This window comes from Triturus cristatus, chromosome 3_2 (genome assembly GCF_964204655.1).
Source record: "Triturus cristatus chromosome 3_2, aTriCri1.1, whole genome shotgun sequence".
Taxonomy (NCBI): domain Eukaryota; kingdom Metazoa; phylum Chordata; class Amphibia; order Caudata; family Salamandridae; genus Triturus; species Triturus cristatus.
In genome coordinates, this window is record NC_140584.1 from 1,214,464,949 (window position 1) to 1,214,486,144 (window position 21,196).

The 21,196-nt window shown below is 46.6% G+C and overlaps 1 protein-coding gene across 2 annotated transcripts in view; it reads left to right on the forward strand.

The window, feature by feature from the left end:
* The first annotated feature begins 3,785 nt into the window (after positions 1-3,785).
* LOC146859481 (uncharacterized) overlaps positions 3,786-21,196 on the forward strand; it is a 236,016-nt gene continuing 218,605 nt past the window's right edge. The window contains exon 1 of one of the 2 annotated variants that reach the window (XM_085650210.1): positions 3,786-4,253. In XM_085650210.1, the coding sequence (XP_085506336.1) occupies positions 4,230-4,253 (24 nt within the window). In that variant the 5' untranslated portion in view covers positions 3,786-4,229. The remainder of the gene's footprint in view (positions 4,254-21,196) is intronic. The other variant, XM_085650211.1, reaches the window with a different exon arrangement.

The window sequence follows — 21,196 nt, forward strand, 5'->3', positions numbered from 1 at the left end:
CCCGCTGGTTCTCCCACCCAAAGTGGGGGGGGGTAGAACCAGTGGGACCAGTTGCTGAAAGCAGCAAATGGTCTGGAGAGGCTCACAAAGGCGGCAGGCCATTGAAGTCTCTCCTTCGTGAACCCTGCCCATCCTGGGGGAGGAGGCTTGGCACCTCGACCCAGGATGTGCATTGTTTCAGGCCCCCGAGAGCAGCGAGCTCTTGACTCAGGGGTCCAGAAAGATATCTGGTGGTGGCAGCCTAAGCAGCCACTCAGTCAGGTCACTAGTAGTTGGTAGAATTTCAGGGGACATCTCTAAGATGCCATCTGTTGTGCATTTTACATTAAATTGTTTAATGTGCTGGGAAGTTTGATACCAAACTTCCCAGTCTTCAGTGTAGCCATTATGGTGCTGTGGAGTTCGTAATGACAAACTCCCAGCACCATATACTCTTAATGGCAGCCCTACACTCACAGTGCCCAGGAATGGACTTGGGCACTGTAGGGGTACAGGGCTCATGCACCTGTACCCTCACCACTGGCATAGGGCACCCAGCTAGAGAGGTGACTGATGTATGCCAGGGCAATGGTTTGTGGGAATGGCACACAGGGATGTGTGCCATGTCGACTCTTCACTTTGTTCTGCACCAAGGCACTCAGTCTGCAAAGGCAGTGTGTGAGTGTCAGGGTGGCACAATAAGTGCTGCAGCCCTTAGAGGCCTTATCTGGTAACAGTGCCCTGGGTACCATTTACCAGGGGCTGACATGTGGCCAGAGATGCCAATTGGGTTTGTTTTTGGGGAAAGAACACAGGCCCTGGGAACCTGATTGGCAGGGACTCAGGGCACACCAAGGAAAAGTGCATCAGTAGTCTGGAAAAAAGTGTGGGGGGTTACTGCAACAGAAACCAACTTTCCTACACACCCCCAAGCAAAACCTCCGGGGATTCCTCCCACAGCTGACACTAGCAGCACATGATGTGAGCAGAGTGCACAGAGGACACAGCAGAGTGGCCCAAATCCATTCACAGTGGTGGAGACACGATCCAAGTAGTGATGGAGAAACAACAAGATGACCCAAATAGCGGCTGCAGCAGACAGGCAAATGGTCAACAGGGGAACAGCTAGACACACTAGACCTCCAGTCCATAGGCACAGACACGGCAAGAACTGGCACACGTGTTTGGGCCGACCGATCTTAAGGTCACTGGTGGGGCTTTGGGTTGCCAGCTTGCTGTACTGTAGATGCTTCTTCAAGTTCTTCTTTAATTTTCAGTTATGTAATGCTTAATAGTTAAAGTCCATTCAGGTAGCACACGCAGGTTCTTCTCATTAAATTTGTCACTAAAATATGTAGTGAATAAAAATGATGATCTGGTTCCAGGTAAATTGGTTAAGTAGATTTATTCAGGATCAGATGTTAAGATGTAAAGCAGAGCCCCACCAGGAGCAGCCTTCCTGCTGCTCAGCCCACCCACCAACTGACTCACACACTCACCAACATTCCACTCACCAACATTCTGTCACCACAGTCACACTGGCTGAGCAGCAGGTATAACAGAGGGCTTTCCAAGCCACTCTAGGCAAAGCCTATGCTTATTATTACCACCCTGTTGAAGCTAGACGAACAGGGCGTCAGAGGGAGCAGCCACGAGGTTCCGGTATGCTTGGGGCAGTTATACGCGGCTCCCGTGTTCAACTAAAGCCTTCTGCCTCCTGAAGGCACTCTAAAATGGCTGCTGAGCATGCGTGGTGTCGATCACTCGTGAGAGATAGAAAGAGGACCACACATCAGTCAGACGTGCATCCTTGTTCCCATCTTCCTCTCCATTGATTGTAGTCGTGGGCGCAGGGCACCCCGTAGGGAGGCAATGCACTCATAGGTCTCTGCGAGCGCCGCTCATCAAATGGAAATGTGCGAGCCGTGCGAACTCTGCGAACACAGAGCCACAAACTAACAATTATCTAAAACATTTAAACAATTCAACCAATGTTTAAACAACACGTTAGGCGTGGGAGTCGCATACATGCAAACATTTTAGGACAGGAACGTGGGAGATTTAAAGTAAAAAATCGGGAGAATGAAAATTCCCCATTGACTTCTATTGTGGAAAATGCAATTTCAGGCGGGAGACAGCTGAAATAAAGCCATTTTTGGCTTGAAAAATCGTTAGTCTCCCACCTGAATCGGGTCTATTGGCCTGTATGTAGTCGCGCAACAACCAGCTATAATCAACAAAAGTCATTAGCATATTTTATTTTATTTGTTGAATTTGTAAGGCACAACAGCTACCCACAGATGGGTTTCCCGGCGCCAGAGAGTACTGGGTGGAATATAAGCAGCTTGGGGAGGTTAATGGTTAAATAGCCAGGTCTTCAGGGATTTGTGGAAGCGGGTGTAGACTGTTTCAGTCTGTATGGCTGGGGGGAGTGAGTTCCAAAGAGAGGGGCCAAGATAGACAAAAGATCTGCTTCCCATCCTTGATAGTTTGAATCTGGGTACAAAGAAGTTCTCATGAGTTGATGAGCGGAGGTGTCGAGCAGGCACGTAGGGGCTGACCAGGGATTGTAGGTACTGTGGGGCCATGCCGGTTTTAATTTTGAACATGTAGCTCAGGGCTTTGAATTTGATACGGTTCGCTAACCTGAGCCAATGTAGGTCCCGTATGTGGCTGAAGATGGAGGTAGCTCTGGGGACCCTGCAAAGGAGTCTTGTCGCAGAGTTTTGTACCATCTGCAACCTTCGAGTCACAGCCTTGATGGACCCAAGGTATAGTATATTTCCATAGTCCAGCCTTGAGGTGACAAGTGCTTGGACCACTGTTCTCTGGGTAGGCTCCGGCAACATCCAGATGATTTTTCAGAGCCACTTCAGAACAGTGAAGCATGTGGCAGTGACCTTGACTGCCTGGTGGTGCATAGTTAGTGAGTGGTCAATGGTTATGCCTAGATTACGGACGTAATCCGACAGCCGCGGTAGTGCTCCCATCTCACTGGGTCAGTAGAGTGGGCCCCATAGATCTTTATTTTTACCAAGGATCAAAACTTCGTTTTTTTCACCGTTTCGTTTTAGATAGTTGGTGCGCATCCATGAGGCTATTTTCCCTAATCCAAGCTGAAGGGGGGATGAAACACCAGTGTTTGCTTTAGAGAGAGAAAAAAATAATCTAGGAGTCGTCAGCGTAGGAAAAGAGAGTTAACCCAGCCCCTTCTGCAATGCCAGCTAAGGGTTTGACATATAAGTTAAAAAGCAAGGGGCTAAGGATGGAGCCCTGGGGCACCCCATAGGGTGAACGATGATTGTCTGAGCTGGTGGTTGTCGAGAAAATTTGGAAGGTACGGTTATCCAAAAAGGAAATGAACCATTTTAAAGCTGTGCCGCAGATGCCGAGTGACTTCAGTGTTTTGACGAGTATTGGGTGAGATACTGTGTCGAACGCCGCCCTTAGGTCTAACAGTATAAGCGCGACAGCATCACCATCATCCAAGTGATGCCGCAGCCGTTCAGTGACCCCCAGTTAAGTAGTTTCTGTGGAGAAACCCGCTTGGAAACCACATTTAGACGGATGGAGAATTGTATTGGTTTCTATGAATTTGAGAAGCATAATCTGAGCCTCCGCAACCTTCCTTCCTGCTATTGAATATAAACCAAGCCCCCCAGATAAATTCAAAATTTGAAAGCACTTCTAGTGAACAAAATCCCGCGCTCTACGCATGCGCCGTGGTCACGGCGCCGACCCATGTAGGAGTTACGAAAGTGATGAACGCATGCGCAGAGTACAGTCACACCCTCATGCGCATGCTCAGTACAGAGTTAGTTCACTGCTCCCCGGTCCACGGCCGAGGGGGCGGGGCGGAGTTGTTTGTACCTGTGAATGCAGAGTGCAGACAGGATGCGGAGAAACACTTCCGGGTCACCTGTGGTTCATGTCCTGTGCATGCGCGGTGGTCATCTTTGTCCCCCTAGGAGCCCGGCAACGCTCTTTTCCCGGCCCTGGCACCGCTCGTGGTCCCGCCCCTGGTACAGCTCGTGGCCCCGCCTCTAGTACAGCTCGTAGCCCCCCCCCCACAGCTCGTGGCCCCGCCCCCGCTCGTGGCCTCCTCTCTGGTACACTTGGCACTCCGTCCTTAGCACAGCTCGTGGCCCCGCCCCCGGCACAGCTCTTGCCTATTGCTTTCTCTTATCTCGGTCCTGCTCGCGGCTTGTCCTGTCTCGGCCACTGAGAGGGGCTCCTGGATCAGCAGAAGGATGCCTCCGCAGTGTCCACAAAAGGTGAGAGATGGCCTGGTCCTGGGCTTTGTGTTTGTAGCCTGAACCCACATATCTGCGGCACAGTGCCCCATCACTGGTCTTTAATTCGACAGAGCTCTCAACTCCAGGGGGTATGACTCAACCTCTAAGATTATACGGTGAGAGATGCTCTGGTCCTGGGGGTTGTAGCGGGCACTCACTAGCATGCAGTCTCAATATTTAAGGGCATCTTGGGTGCTGGAGACTCATAACCTTGGGGTGCTTTGATTAGTAGGAACTTGGTTACTGCTGCCACCGCACATCTGTGCATTATCTCCTCCCCCATCTCCCAGGCCCCACCTTCACCCCTCTCTCCAACAGAACCCCCAATACAGGGTTACATGTGCTGCAGAATGGGCCGTTGTTTCAATTAGTGTCGATTCTGTAAGCTAGAGTGCTTTGATGCCATCTGTGAGCTCGGTGTGTATGAAAACCCAGGCATCAAATAACTAATTTTAATGTCTCTACAGGAAAGAGCTGCTTGCTAGAAGTTGTCTTCACTTTTACTCATGCTATGCTGCACTTCCTGCTGTATTTGCTCCTTAACAACATCTGCATTTGAGGGAACATTTATGATTGTTCATTCCCTAACAAACAAGCCGGGTAAATGAACTTGTCCCACAAAAACACATTCTCACCATTTCAGTGATCGGTGCCAGTCTGTCTGCATCCTAATTAATTTGCATTAATGTATGCATTTTGCCCGTGCTGCATGCTCAACCTGGATTTTTGCCTTTTGCTGGATCCCATATTTTTGCTGCCAGTAGAACTCTGTGCACTTTACCCCTCTTCACCAGAGATAAAGTGCCTGTGCTCCCCCTTTCAGCATCGTGAAATTGGCATTACCCCGATTGATATATCTAACTTACCTATAAGTCCCTAGTTTATGATACAAATGGTGTACTCAGGGCCTGTAAGTTAAATGTCACTAGTGAAGATGCAACACCTCTTGTGCCATCCACTACACTAGTAGTGGAGACCTACTATTTGTAGCCTGGCTGTTGCAGTTTTAAGCATCAAATTTGACCTGTCAAAATAACCCCTTTTGACGCATGAAACCTTTCCTTTTAAATATTTATAAGTCACCCCCAGGTAGGCCTTATTACCCATAAGGCAGGGAACAAGGTATTTAAAGTAGGACATGTAGGAATTTAATGTTAAACATAAGCTCACAGCGAAAAAGCCCCTAAATCTATTTTCCCTGTAGTATGGCTGGCTGTTCCATAGGAAAACACTGGGCTACATTATTACATAGAATAATGCTAATTTCAGCTATGGAGCATCTAGAAAAATAATCAAAACTATTTTTTTATAGTTATTAAAATCCCATTTATTAGTTAAGATTTTTATAAATTTTAAAGAAAAGGTACTTTTTGATAGTTACATTTCCCCCTGCCTAAAACATGTAGAGGCCCGAGCTGCATTTGCTGTCTCACTTCTACCAGCCAGTAATTAGGAGCCAGCAATAGGCTGAACTGATTGGGCTGAGGTGAGCCCTCTGAACCTTACAAAATATGTAGGGTGGGGTTGTGACCATCCTTTATGACATTAAAGTGTCAAATCCTTCTTGTCTGCTGGGGTTTTACATATAACACTTGGGCGCATTTTAAGGAGGCCTCTCCTGTCACAGACAAATGTTCGCAGACATCTGGGCAGGGTCCGTCCTTTGTGCAGCAAACCAGGCAGGCTCCAATCACAGTGGGCTTCTTTTTGATATTATGGTGTCAAATCCTGCTGGAGTGTCAAATCCTGCTTAACAGGTCTGTGGTTTTACATATAACATTTGTATCGCCCATAGGGCACTATTTGACCAAGGACCTTCGATCTCCCGCACTCTGCTATCCCCCTACCACCCTGTGAGAACTTTCTGATCCTCTATTGCCCCTCAGGCCTCAGTACCGAGGATCAGAAAGGTAGACTATGGAGGTCTCTCCTTTGCCTACAATGCGGCTAAACTTAAGAACATCTATCCCCACTCTCTGTGATCAGTCAATTTCAATTTCAAGTCTTTATTGCGATTTTCATCATTAAAGACAACAATTACAATATAACAATTAATGAGGAAAAAAATAAAAATAAAAGAAAATTAGAAATAAACAATAATAAATAATAATAAGGAACCAGATTTGCAGAGATGACATGCACAGCAGTGACACAATAAATATTGAGTTAAAATAACCATTAATCAATAAAATAACAACATAATAAATAGGTATTTCATATTTAAAAATTCATCAGTAATAAAATAGCCATATTATCACATGAGGCGTAATTTATATGCACGTATAATCCATAACCAGTGGAGAAATTTTGCTACAGCAATAATCACAGGTTGTGTGGTGTTAGTTTTGAGACACCGCAAAGCCTCAACACCCGTCTTAAGACCTAAAAGTAAACAGATTGGTTTCAACCAGACCCGTCTAGGAGTTCTGCACTCCGGGCAGATAAATAGGACATGAGCAATACTTTCCCTTTGAGCAGTACAAAAAGGGCAGTCAGGTTTAAGGCCTAGTCGCCATTTGGCTACAAAGCAGTTGATAGGAAGGGATCCCACCCTAAATTGATGATATCGCTTCCTATCTTCTGGAACGATAATGCAGTCCCAGTAGATCTCAAAAGAGGGACTATCCTTTTGGTCCAGAAAGTCCGAGGTTAAAGACGGACCAATACTTGAGCCAAATCTACTTTCCGTAACTACTCGCCAATAAGATTCTTTTAGAATTTTCTTGGGGGGAAAAATATGTAATGTAGGTTCATCCCATAAGCTTGCTAAGCCCATAGCTCGATATAGTAACCTGACTTCGCTCACCCAGGCAATCTTATGCGCCTTATCAACCCCCCTAACATCCAATAATGCACGGCCATATTCACAAAGTTCGGGAGTCACCCAGAGCCGCCTCCAATATGCCACTGGACGATAACGTGCAATATCCTCTAAAAACAAGACCCACAAATCATAATAAAGGGGTATAATGGGGGTGGATGCTGGGAGGCCAGTAATGATACGCAGAAACTTGCTTTGGGCCCGGGTTAATTGGGTAAGATTACTATGACCCCACAGTTCTGCCCCATAAAGAATTGCCAAGCTTATCTTGGCATCATATATTTTAAGGGCTGGTAAGATAGGTCTGGTGTGAGACAGGTGGAGCTCTTTAATTAAAGCGCCCGTTAGTTGGGCATGCTTAGTTAGTACTTGATCTAAATGCGGTTTCCAATTTAGCTTAGACTCAAGAGTGATACCCAGATATGAAAAAACCTCTGTCTGATCTAATTTAACTTTGTTCATAAACACGGTCCCGCCGACGTGTTTAGATTTGTGCAAGACCATGAATTTGGTTTTAGATACATTTACAATAAGCCCATGATCCTTGCAGAAAACTTCAAACACATCAATGGCTTTTTTGAAGGCCCTGTTGAGTTTTAGAAATTAACAAAGTATCATCTGCAAACATCAACAGGGGGATCAACTTGCCATCCAACTTGGGGGCATCAGTAGGAGTATCCTTAAAATAGTTGATCACCCCGTTGATGTATAGGGAAAATAAGGTTGGGGCTAGAACGCACCCTTGGCAAACACCCCTAGCAATTGGAAAATTATCTGTGACATTACCCATATCATTCCACCTAACTTGGGCAAAATTGTCCTCATGTAATTTCATTAAAAGGTTTAAAATATCTAGAGGCATGCCTTGATCTATAAAAACTGACCACATTTTTGCTCAGGGGACTAAATCAAAAGCTGATTTAAGATCAACAAAGGCTGCAAATGTTGCGTCCATTCCGGAGTCTTCCCCCCTGGAGGACAGAGTGCTGGATGGCCATGTCCCAGACAGCACGATCTCCCTTATATATAAAAAACTGATCAACGACAGATCGTGCCTGCTGACTAGTCTCCGCGAGGCCTGGGTTGCCGACGGGCTGGAACTGGACGACGAGGACTGGATTTCCGCGGTGGCCTCTCCGAAGGAGGTGGCCATCCCGGCTCGCCTTCGCTTCGTCCAGCTTAAAATCCTCCACCGGGTTTACGTGACGGGGCCAAGGCTTCTACGTATGGGCTTTGCTGGTGACGGATTGTGTAAGCGTGGCTGTGGTGCCTTGGCAACTTTCATGCATATTCTGTGGGAGTGCCCAAAGGTGGAGCGATTCTGGCGTGGTGTGCATGAGGTCCTGCGTGTGGTGACGCGTGTTGCGCTGTTGCCTGAAGCGAGGAGATGCTTGCTGAATGTGTGGGAACCAAATGACTACTCGGTCCCGCAGACGCGGTGGGTGACTCTGGGATACATGATAGCTAAGCGTGACATTGCCCAATTGTGGGGATCCCAGAGGCCCCCGGCGGTGTTGGCCTGGAAAGAACATATGGATTGGTGTATGTTTCGTGAAAAGGTAGTGTATGTGGCGAGGGGTAAGCCTGGGGCGTGGGTGAAAATCTGGGGCCCCTGGAACGCCTATCGCGGGGGTATTTGTGAGCCGCCACTGCTACCGGCTGCCTCACCAGCTCCGTCCCCCTAGCCGACCCCCTCCCTCAGCCACGGGCACGTGGTTCCCCAGTCCCTGATCTATTCCCATTCCCCTCTTCAGAGTTTGGCTGCTGGTTGGGATCCCCCACTTAAGGAGTACGTGCCGTCACTTTGGCTGCCGGGTTGCCTTGCGGGTGTGGTTTTTTGTGTTGTTCTGTTTTGAAAAAAGGAAACCGTATTGTGGGCTTGGAGTTATGTGGCCTGCGCTATTGATATCTCCTGACTTACCAACCTGCACCGCCAAGAGACTCTTACTGTAGGTATGTCATATGCTTCTGCAACTCTAGCGGCCGGCCGGATGGTTGTAGGCCCATACTTGTAACCTTTTTAAAATGTAATAAACGGTTTCAAAAAAAACAAAGGCTGCAAAAAGCAAACCATCACCCAATAAGACCACCCTCCAGTAAATTAACAAAAACATAAGTACCTGGTCAGTGGTACTAGTGTGACTGCGAAAACCGGCCTGGAGAGGTGAAAGGACTTCCTCCTCTTCGATCCAGCCTTGGATCCTTAGTATAACAAGCCTAGCTATCACCTTCTGTATGCAGTCAATCAGGCTTATAGGTCTGTAGTTACCTGGATCAGAACGTTCACCCTTCTTAAGATCGGAATGGTCTGAGCTCCCTTCCAGGTAAAATGTATGGGTGTGCCTTTGGATATGCAATTTGCTAGGCACAAGATGTACGGTGCCCATAATTCCTTGTCGTGCATAAACAATTCGGCCGGGACCGAGTCTAAACCAGGCGCTCTGCCTTTGGGGAGGGATTTCAAGACATTATTCGACTCATTTAAAGTAAAAACCAGAGGAACTACATCATTAGTTAAAACAGTAATTGATGGACAGCAGTCCTCCGGTACTTCATGAGACGCAAATTGAGATGCGTAATGTGAAACCCACAGATTGGGTGGCACAAAGTTGGTGGGTTCTTCTCTCTTTGAACCCCTTCCCCACCTAATCAAGTCCCAGAAGGAACACATGGAACGTTCTTTGCTGGCAGAGTGGAGGTCCCTCCAGTATTCCTCATCCCATGCTCGTTTGGCTTCGTATTGTGCTTTTTTATAAAATGCACGAGCATTCCTGATCAAGACAATATCTTTAGTTTTTACAGCATCTGACAAGGACCAATATGCACTCCTACAGGATTTCCCATACCACTGGTTCTCCTTTCTGGTTGGTCTGTTGGGTTTAACATGAGTCTGCTTTGTAAAGAAGACACTGAGTTGATTAAAGAATTGGGTATGGATAATATTTATATTACCCAAATCTTCCTCCTGAGCGATAGAATTTTGTAGTGCATAAATAGCCTCGATAGTTAATTTCTTAATAGTTAAAATCTGCTTCTCATTCCCCAAACAATGTACCCATTTAACACGCCTTGAGTCGTTGGTTATAGCTACTTCAACCTTCTTGGAAGGAGGCTCCTGGCATTTGGTTTTTGATAATTGGAAGAAAAGTAGTAGAGGATCATGATCGCTCTCTGCTCTTGCCACCACTTCCATATCCTTAATTCTAGACCAATGTTCTTTGTTAGTCAGTATGTAGTCAATACGACTTTTACGAAGGCCAGTGTTAAATGTAAAGGCCCCTTGCTTATCGGAAACTGATGTGCCATTTATAGCGCGGAGCCCATGGCCAATACAAAGAACCTTAAGCTGTAATGCAGCCTCTGTCCACTTCTTAATTGGCGGTAATGTCAAATGGGGAATATTCCAGGCACTATCCTCATCATACGTGAGGTCAATGTCGTTGGTGTCCAGGGGCTCGAAGCAGGAATTAAAATTACCCGCTACTATGACATAACCATCTCTGCAATACAAGTCTAGGAGCTGGTCCAACTCCTCCACAACCCTTGATGATTTACCGCCGGGTAGTACGTTAAAAACATAAAGATCTTTTTGACCAGGGCACTGGACCAGTACAAGCAAAATATCATTACTTTTGGAATCCAGCTGGGTCAAATGGTATCCGCTGTCCTGTTTAATCCACATTAAAAGACCCCCCTTAGCCCTTCCATGTAGACTAGGAACAGCAGGAACTTAGAAACTAAGATAACCAGGTCTATAATCCAAGCTGGTCGACCATGTTTCCAGCAATAGTATAAAATCCCTATTGTTAAGAAAATTGGACCAATCAGTGGATGCTACCTTATTCCCGAGCCCTGCCACATTCCAAGAAATTAGGGATGAGAGGCCCTTGGACACATCGTAACCTTGGATGGAACTTGGCAAGACTTGTATATCTCCATTGACTTGGACCCCAGATTGGAGTGAACAAGAATCACAATGTGGGTCAGCTCGCGGCGAGACAAACTCACCGGGAGGATCAACAATATGTGTTCCTCGTGGATCTGAGGCTGGACTGTGACCAAGTCAATCGTTGCAGTCTAGTGAGCTCAATACCTCAAATCTATTGCTAGTTGGGATAGGTCTGACATAATTGTCAGGACAAGCGGCTAAATCTCTCCTAATTATTGGAACCTTGGGACAGGAAGGATAGAAATATCCTAGGGGAAGGATATTAACACGATCATGGTGAATAATCAGAGAGCCTGCCTGTCTTAAGATATGTTCAATGAGTATAGGGGATGCGAAATTGACTACTACACAGTCTCCCTCCAGACTCTTTTTGGTACCTCCTATCCAATCCACCCTACGGACCATCTTAAAATTTGTATACAAAGCACCACCCAGCACTGTTCTGGTCTTTAAATGATGTAATACTTTGTTTTTTAGTGAAGACCAGTGTTCCTCCTTCCCATCTGGTATTTTGGGGACATTAGCGAGAATTATAGAATACGGGCACGCCTCTGGGGGGAGATGAAATTTGGGTGTTTCGTAGTGATACAGTGAGTATCTTTTGTAATGGTCCTGGGGATCTCTCTAGCAGAGATAGAATCTCTTTGCTGGGTAGGGTTTGTAGGGACAATAGTTGTCTGAAGTACAATCTGTGCTCCAGATGTATGTACACCAATATCCAAACGATTTACTAAAGGCAATTGCACTGGCACACTATCAAGACATGATGTTGTTTCTTTAGACCCTAGGAGGGAACCCTGTTGGGTTAATATTTGTTTCTCCAAATCTAGTAGTCTAGAATCAATTATCTCAAGTTTGGCCAAAACCGGAGTGATCAAAGCCGTAACGCGCTCCTCCAAGACTACCGCTAATCTAGACACGAAGTCACCCTCTCTAGATATATCAACAGAAGGGATAATCTGAAGGCTTTCTAGTAGGTTGGTAGTAGGATTATCCTGAGGCAAGTGGCTTCTTATTGGTGGACCTTGATCAGTGGTTGTAGCGCTTTTCCTAGCTTGCTTAGCTTTAGATTTGTTACTCATGCTAGCACTAACAGCCTTTCGCTTCCTTTGGGGCTGTTTAGCTCTAGTAGCTGGCTCACCACGTGCCTGCCTAGTACGTGTATTAGGAGGGGAAGGAGACTGGCTAATAGTAGGTGGGCATGAAGTGTGAGTGGAAGTAGCTCTCCTAGGGAGAACCTCATTTGACAGGACAGCTGAACCATAAGACAAGTCAGGCAGCATTAGGACTACTCATGGAGGAAGTAGGAGGGGCACTATGCAAAGTGGTTGAAATGTTGCACATAGGGTCAAGGGAGAGTCTCCTCTCGACCAGTTCAATCTCTTTGGCAACTGCCGTTTCAGCCCGTTTAAGGAAAGCGTCTAAAGTACCAGAACCTCCTTTCGTATTCCTTATGACTTTAGCCATGTTGCAATAGTAATGCACAAAATGCAAAGAGTCTCAGTGTCCAGATAGACAAAACACGCAATCAGGACAGATAAATCCCACTGTATCACACGTTCACATACACGTCAGGGAAAAATCAGAGGATGACTTATCTGAACACAACCGGAGAGTTAAGGCGTCCAATGACAAGAGAGTAGATGTTAATAAGGGGCCCCAGCCCAGCCTCAATCGGCCTCGGACGGCCACAGACGGTCCCGCCCTTGTCCCGGGCTTAACCCGGCGCCACCCGCGCGCGTCCCGCGAGGCGGGAGTTCAGGCTCAATTTTATGCTCCACCGGGCGCGAGATGACGATATGCGGCGTCTGGTGTAACGGGGCTGCGGCGGCGGGGGAGACCGGCAAGATATGTCCCCACAGGTCCCCAACCAACACAGGGATTCAGCAGGAAGTCCACAGCGAAACAGCAAGCAAACAGGTAATGGCCCCATGCTGCTCACAAGGCTACAAGTAGAACTCCCTTTTCGAAAACTACCAAAGACTTGGCTTTTCCAGAATAGATCTCTCTAGTCCCCTCTCTCTGGTCTTGGCTGCACTATCAGCACTGATGCCTCTGGGTAGCTATACACTCCATAAGTGCTGTATAGAATTAAATACAACTCTTTCAAAAAAAGATAGGAACCCTTGGACACCCAAAAGACTAGAGTTAAGACAAAAGGTTAAAAATTGCGTCCTCTGGGATTATTTTTAGTATATTGTTTCGTTCACACCTTCTTTCATATGCCAAACCCCGACTTCATACACACACTCACCATTCATAAAGGTCACCGCTCAACTGGTGGCTACAATGTATTGGCAGAAACACTTATTGCTTAAAGGACGGGAGTACATAATATGACGGTCTTGATAAAGAAGGCGGAATACGATAAAGCCTTCGAAACGCGTCAACGCCTTTTTCTGTTGCCAGAAATGCATCTATACGAACATCACCCTAGATATTGATGATACACGAGGCATCAGGGTGTTTGCATATAAGTTGAACTTTGGATTATGGCGATTTATGACAAAGATTACTGTCTGTTTTAACTCTTGTGTTATGATTTTCTGAAGCATTGTGAATGTGATTAATTGTTTTTAGTATTGTTACATATTTTTCATGATGATTCTATGGACAAAAATGCTTTTAAATTGAAACAAATTCCTTTTTTCTTTTTAATCTTGTATTAACTAATAAATGGTTTTAATAAATTACAATCATTACCTTATGAACAATAGGTGTTTGTGCCAATACATTGTAGCCACAAGGAGAGCGGTGACCTTTATGAATGGTGAGTGTGTGTATGAAGTCGGGGTTTGGCATATGAAAGAAGGTGTGAACGAAACAATATACTAAAAATAATCCCAGAGGACACAATTTTTAAACTTAAGAATTAAATACAACACAATAGAGTTTGGAGTGCACTTCAATGGTCAGGAACAGAATTAAAGATAATGTTTGTATATCCACTGTCTGGTTCCTGGAAAATCGTGATTTTTTCTACCAGACTTCTGTTTTTACATTTATTGGGGTACAGTGACTGCCCCATGTTATGTTTTATTGTTGGATGTGGGAGGACACTAGGATTACCATAGTACACTCTCCACGGCCCCCAGCCCTTAGAGCCCAAGTTTAGTGTGGCGGAAGACTTCTGCCCTCTTGAAAATGCCCAAAGTTGGTAGGATTGACCCCAAGAACCTTTACACCATTGGTTAGTGCATACCCACGAGTAATTCGCACCCACTAGCTCGTAATATGCATAAATGTGGCACCTGCAGCAACCCACTAATAAACACTCCTGTACCTAAGGAAGATCAGAAGAGGACTGAACCTGCTGTGTGAGACCTGAGAAGTGCCTTGGAGAGTTGGATCTGCTCTCTCTTGTATTCAGGACAAAGAAAAGGACTCCAAGGGTCATAAGGTTGACCTCTTATTAAGCCTACAGGGACACAACAATCTGCAAGAGGCCTTTTCTGGCAACAGCTCAGCTGACCAGTGACAATTTGACCTGGTGTTTGCCATCTGCCTGACACCCTGTGAGCCTCCTAGTCCATTCCCTTCGGTCCTTGGGTGGAGGGGCGTAAAAATGCGCTATTGTAGATTAAGACTTAAAGGACTAAAGTCAGATGGTAAAATCTTTGACCAGGACGAGCCTGGTTGGTGTATTGGAGCCGCTCTCCATCTTGGTAAGCGTCAAATAGCGTCTATCTCCCGGTCTACTACAACCATTAATTCTCATTGGCACCTTGTGCTTCTTGGCTCTATTCCAACCTAAAACTTTTAAAATTAATGTCTCCGGTTCCTCTTTATTGGACTTTTGTCGTTTTTGGTGTCTTTTTATTAATTACATTTTACTCTATTTTTCTAATTTTGTTTGGGATTTTTATTGTATACCATTCCAACTCTATTGCTGTTTTGGTATTGCATAAATACTTAACACATTGCCTTAAGTTAAGCCAGTCTGCTCTGTGCCATATATACCACAGGTCTGAGTTTAGGCTAATTGAGTGACTTTAAAGGTTCGTGAATCACACAAAAGGTCATGGGAGGAGTGCGTGCAATAAGTTTAGAGGGTGAGAAATTCTAAGAGTGTGCAGAAAGAAAATGCAGTGCTCATATAGCTTAATGTTGTATTCAAGTGGGGAAGCACTATGTGGTGCTGGAACTTGCGTTGTGTTGGAATGAAGGGGGATTGAATAAACTGGAGAATTTTGTGTTTGGGTGTGTTGTGTAGACTGGCATGGGGGCAAGGAAGACTGTGGTACCGAAGGGTGGAGAGGGGTGATTGCAGGGAAACAAAGAGGACGAAGGAAAAGAGTAATTGTCCCCTGGAAAGGAGGTTTCAGATGCATGAACCTTGTCCCATAGTATATACAGGTGAGCATAGGTTTTTGGTCTGATTTGTATAATACCAGCTGATTTTTTTAAATCCGATCATATTTTATGGGGCTGCTATATCACTTTAGGTTGAGTCCGAGCTCCCGTGTCCCGGCTAGAAGCCGACATAGTTCCTGTACGCAAGAAGGTGAAAGAAATGACCCAGGAACCTATCGATAAGCCTCTTAGATAACAACCAAAAATCTTTGCATGCGCTTTAGTGTCTAGAATAGAGAAATGGGCCAAGGACAAGAGGAGTCTCATACTTAGGCAAGTGTCAGAAGATAAACTGTATATTTGACCAGGCGTTCAGGTTTTATCTACTGCTGGAGAATGTGGAGCTTGGAATACACCACTTTGTGTGATATTTTTGAAACTACATTGTACCTTTTTAGTTTTAAATCTGTTTTATTTGTGTCGTAAGTAGACTCAAATACCTAGGACAGGTAAATTCAGTCACTTCGTTCTGGTTGTGTATGTATGTATGTATGTATGTATGTATGTGTCTTGTAAAGCGCACTGCTGCCCTGAGGCGTCCTGGCGCTGTAGACCGCTGGGGAACCCGTCCTGGCTATCCCTGTGAGATGGTCCCTCCAGGGTATCTCCAAGGTGAAACCAGGCATCCCCGGCGAATGTGGGGGGCCGTTGTGGAGATGAGGCAAGCTAATGCCCAGAGTTGCCGAGTGTGTTCCTGGTTAGAGTAGGTACCGAGGCGAGAATTATCGAGTCCGTTTTGACCCTGGTCCACGACCCTGCCGCGTCGGGAATTGAACCCTGGTCCCTGGCCGATTCTCTGCTTACGGATCTGCCGCCTCTAACCAGTGAGCCACACCTCTCCACACTACACTGTCCGGTGTAATCTCTCAGTTCTGTAATCAGGTCCCGGTCTGTGGCTTTGCGAATCAGCCATTTGTCCAATGGAGTGAAAAATTGTCTAGCAATCGCGACAAAGAAGTTTCAATTCTATTAAGGACACGGAGGCGAGGATTATGCTTCCCAATCTTTACTGACAAAATACAGCAGCCAATAAACAAACTTTAAACTTGCATGACCCCCGGAAGGTCAACCCCCTCCAGTGTCTGCACCAATCGCCATCAAGTCCTTCACATAATTGTCCATGTAAACGCCGCGACGTCCTCTTTTTTTGCGATCCCTTTTAACAGTCCAACCATAACTGGAAATACCACGTGACGTAGAACCTTGTCACAACTGAAGCTGTGCGCAACATCCAATGAACTCCGCACTACATGTGTATTACTCTTTCAGATTCAGGTCTGCTTGCTCTGGTCACCTGAAATAGAAAGGAACACCGTAAAATCCATCCCAAAACGATGGACATGCCACAACCATGAATTAAGGCTAGGGTGGGTATAATGCATTATAATATACACAATATTATCATTGCGCTGTAACCTGAATAGTAAAGGTATAAGAAACGTATAACAATCCACCAAAACATATTCACTGACATTATAGCCTGGGTGGGATAATCCTCGCCTCCGTGTCCATAATAGAATTGAAAATTCTTTGTTGCGATTGCTAGACAATTTTTCATTCTATGTCGGTCCATGGAGGCTCCGATTATGCTAGTTTAAAGTTGTTCCACCACAACCGAAGCCACATCCACAAGAGGTTTATGATAAAAGGTCTTAAACGTAGAATCAGTAGACCAATCCGCCACAGTCATGATGTCCTGCAGCCGAGAGCCGGCACCAAAAGACTTGGAGGCCATGGCCCCTCTAACTGAATGAGCTCCAAATTTAGAGGTATCCACACCTGCAAGTCCCAGTAACCACATGACCCACCTCGCCAGAGTCGCAGACGTGACTGGGCGAAAAGGTTTCTGAAGAGCAATCAACAATTGTCCCAACAAATCATTTCTAAATTCTCTAGTACAATCCTCATAAACTTTTAAGCATTTGACCACACATAATTTGCTGTGATGAGGAAAAGCAGGGTAAGAAATACAGTGAGAATGTGTCTTCGTATGTCTTGAAATCGTGAATGAAACTCCAGAAGGAGTAAATACTCTACCTGCCAAATCCAAGGCCAGTATGTCAGACACTCGACTGCATGAGATCAGGCACAGTAAAATCGTCAATTTTGCCGATAGTTGTTTCCTTGACAGACCTTCCTTATTGGGCCAGTTCATCAAAAAACATAGGACCACAGTAACATCCCAGAGAGTCAAATACTTAGGCTGGGGAGGATTCACCAACCGAATACCTCTCACCACCTTGCAAACCAAAGGATGCTCTCCCTCCGGTTTGCCTTCCACATGCGGATGTCCCGCTGAGATCGCAGATCTGAAATTGTTCACTGTCCTATACGCTAGCCCCGATCTGGCGAGCTCGGACAAGAAATTTACAATCATATGTATGTCGGATCCCATAGGATCGCTCTGTCTTTCAGTACACCAACTAACCCATCGTCTCCAAGCAGATTCATACTGCTTGTGAGTGGAGGGTGCCCAGGCCTGGGATAGAAAAAAGAGAGTGTCCTGTGAAACTCCCGGCATTTGCCAACGACGCCTGAAAGTCTCCAGGCCATGAGGACTAACTGGTGTTGTAGGATCAAAGGATGTTGAAGCCCTTGAGGGTCCAGGAGGAGATCCGGAAATGACTGAATTCGAACCGGAGGCGTGCAAGTCAACTCCAGCGCGCTCGGAAACCACTCTTGTGCTTTCCAACAGGGTGATACGAGAATAACCTCCGCCTTCTGTCTGCGGATTTGCGCCAACACTCTGGGTATCATGACAAATGGTGGGAATGCATATAGAATGCCCATCGTCCATGATTGAAGGAATGCATCCGAGCTGAGCGCTAGAGATCCGGGCGCCAGCTGTAAAACAGGGGAACCTGACGATTGAGTCTGGACGCAAAGAGGTCCATCGTACAAGGACCCCACTTGAGGTCTAAGGCCCTGAAGACTCTGGGGTGGAGTCTCCAATCGCTGGCGTCCCTCAAATATCGAGAGTTCCAGTCGGCTACCACATTGGTCGACCCGGGAATATACTCCGCTGTCACCACAATGTGATGGTCGAGACAATAATGCCAGAAGTCCTTTGCTATTTCCGCCAAAAGGCGAGATCTGGTGCCTCCCAGGCGATTTATATAACTGACCGTGGACACATTGTCCATGCGGAGGAGAATGCAGCAAGAGACCTTTTGAGGAGCTAGCGTACAAATCGCAAATGAGCCTGCTAGAAGCTCCAAGCAATTGATATGCAGATTCAACTCCTCCCGGGACCATCGCCCTCCTGTCTCTAGAATCCCACAACGTGCTCCCCAGCCCCAACGACTGGCGTCCGACTCTATTACCACATCCATGGAATCGTCCATGCTAGGTGGACTAACAGAAGGTCTCTGGACTGAGCCATGATCAAAATGTCGTCGAGGTAAATGATCAGGCGTACTCCCCTTTCTCTTAACCATTGTACCACCGGCTTCATCAACTTGGTGAAACACCAAGGGGCGGACGAAAGGCCGAACGGCATGGCGGAAAACTCGAACCATTGATCTCGCCAACGAAATTGAAGGAAACACCTGTGTGGAGGGAATATAGGAACTGCGAGATAGGCATCTTTTAGGTCCAAGCGAACCAGCCAATCGCCCTCTAGAAGGATGTCCCGAAGGAGGTGTATGCCTTCCATTTTGAAGTGCCGATACACGACCCAAGCATTGAACTCCTTGAGATTTAACACCAGGCGAAAACCCCGCTCTTTTTTGGGGACCAAGAAGATGGTACTTACAAAACCCAGCGTGTGAGGAACGGTCTCTACTATAGCCCCTTTCTGGCGCAATGACTCCACCTCTTTGTCGATGAAATTCTGCTCTAGTAGGGAAAAATGAAGAGGGCTGGGCACGCGTGTCTGCTGTGGAGAGGCATAAAACTCTATGTGAAAGCCCTGCACAGTCTGTAAAATCCAGGGGTCGGTTGTGAGACTTTGCCATCTGTGGAAAAACAGAGTTATCCGACCACCCACCATGCACTCCCTGGGACTTAGGACTCGTACCTGATTCGGAGGCATCTCCTGTTGTGTGCTGTTGTCCTCGATAGACCCCTCTCTGGCCTCTGCCTCTTCCCCCTCTATTACGAGAGGGGTAGAATTGTGGTCTCTGATAGCCTCTGCCTCGTTGCTCTGCTCCTCGTGAGGTCTGACTAAAACCTCGGCCGGACCCTCGACCTCTTGAACGGCCGGCCTTGTCAAAAACACCCGTGTGAAACACTTTTTTAATGTTAGCTTGAGCCTTGTCCAACGCCGAAAAGGTGGCCACATATTTCCCCATCTCTTTAACGAACTTGTCCCCAAACAGCATGCCATTGGCGAGGGAACCTGGTTCGGTAGTGGCCATCTCCGCTAACTGGGAGTCGATCCGCATTAAGAAGGATCTTCGCCTCTCCGTAGAGAGAGCCACATTGGCATTTCCCAGAAAGCATAGAGCCCGTTGGGCCCATTCCATGATATCCGATGTATTCAGTGGGGCGTTCTGATCGTTTGCATTAACTGCCGCCTCTAGAATTTTCGTGAGGGGTCCAGAGACGTCCAATAACTTATCCTGGCATCCCCTCCAAGCCCTATCTAAACCTTTCTTAGGGTCTTTCACAAACTTCCTCATGAACGTCGCCATATTGGGGTCTAGTTCTGGCGTATCCGCCACCTTCCCTATCAAAGAAGGCCTCTGGCATTCCGAACGTAAGGTGGCCCGAACTTCTTTCTCAAAACCCTGGCGCAAATTATTAGCGACCTATTGAGCCACTTTGGGACCCGGTACCCACTCGGTAGACTGAGGATGAACCAAACTTTGAGGGTCAAATAAAAGGTTCTTAGGCGCTTGACTATCATCTGCTTTATAAGCTGTATGTTTAGTTTTCTGGGATTTCTTTTTTGGCAACACCGATTCAACCTCAGAATCTGAGGTAGCCGACGTAGACTGGGAAGACTCCTCAGTAGTATAATGAGCCATGAAGCCATGGTCCTTCATAACATTCTTAGCCATGCGCGCTAAAATTTTGGCCGATGACTGTGAGTGGCCCGCGCTACTATGAGAAGATTTTACCTTCCTTTTACCAGAGCTATGAAGGGGTTTAGTAAAAGGCTTCAAAGCCTTGATCAGGGCTTTATTTACCGAACCTTGAACGTGGGTGTCCAAGACTTCTACCAGATTTTCCTCCTCATCAGGCTCCTGATACTCCTCAAACTGGTTACACTCAACCCACTGATCTTCCTCTTTGGCGTAGTACGCCATTGCCACTCACAGAGAGGATTTGGAGGAACTTTCCAAAAGGGGGGAACAACCCTGGGGCACCTCAGACCCTTCTGCAGTCACAAATGTAAGCAAAAACACAATAAAGATGGTCTTTTGAGGCGAAATCTAATGGTGGAAGGAGACCCCTACACTCCCTTAGAGCAAAGCTCTCATCCGGATACTGCCCCGGTAGGCGTTCACAAGGCCAGGGATTTATGCAGTCCTGCACGCGTTTAAAACGATGAGTCAGTCACTCAAATTTCACACGCGTAAAGAAACGAAGAGTCAGTCACTGAAATTCAAACAGAAACTGCCCCTCCCGTTCGCGCGCAGTGTTTGGGCCAGAACTCGACTGCTCCCTCTGCGCGAGAGTCTCGCGTCTGCCTTCTCCTGCTCCACCGCCCCCTAACGTTAGAATGCGCGCGTCGCGGAAACCCGATACCCGCTAACGCGCTGAGAAACACCCGACACTCGTCAGCGCTCGTGAACGAGTCGGTGCCAACAACACATCATTCGACAATAAAAATCATTTAAAACCATTAAAATA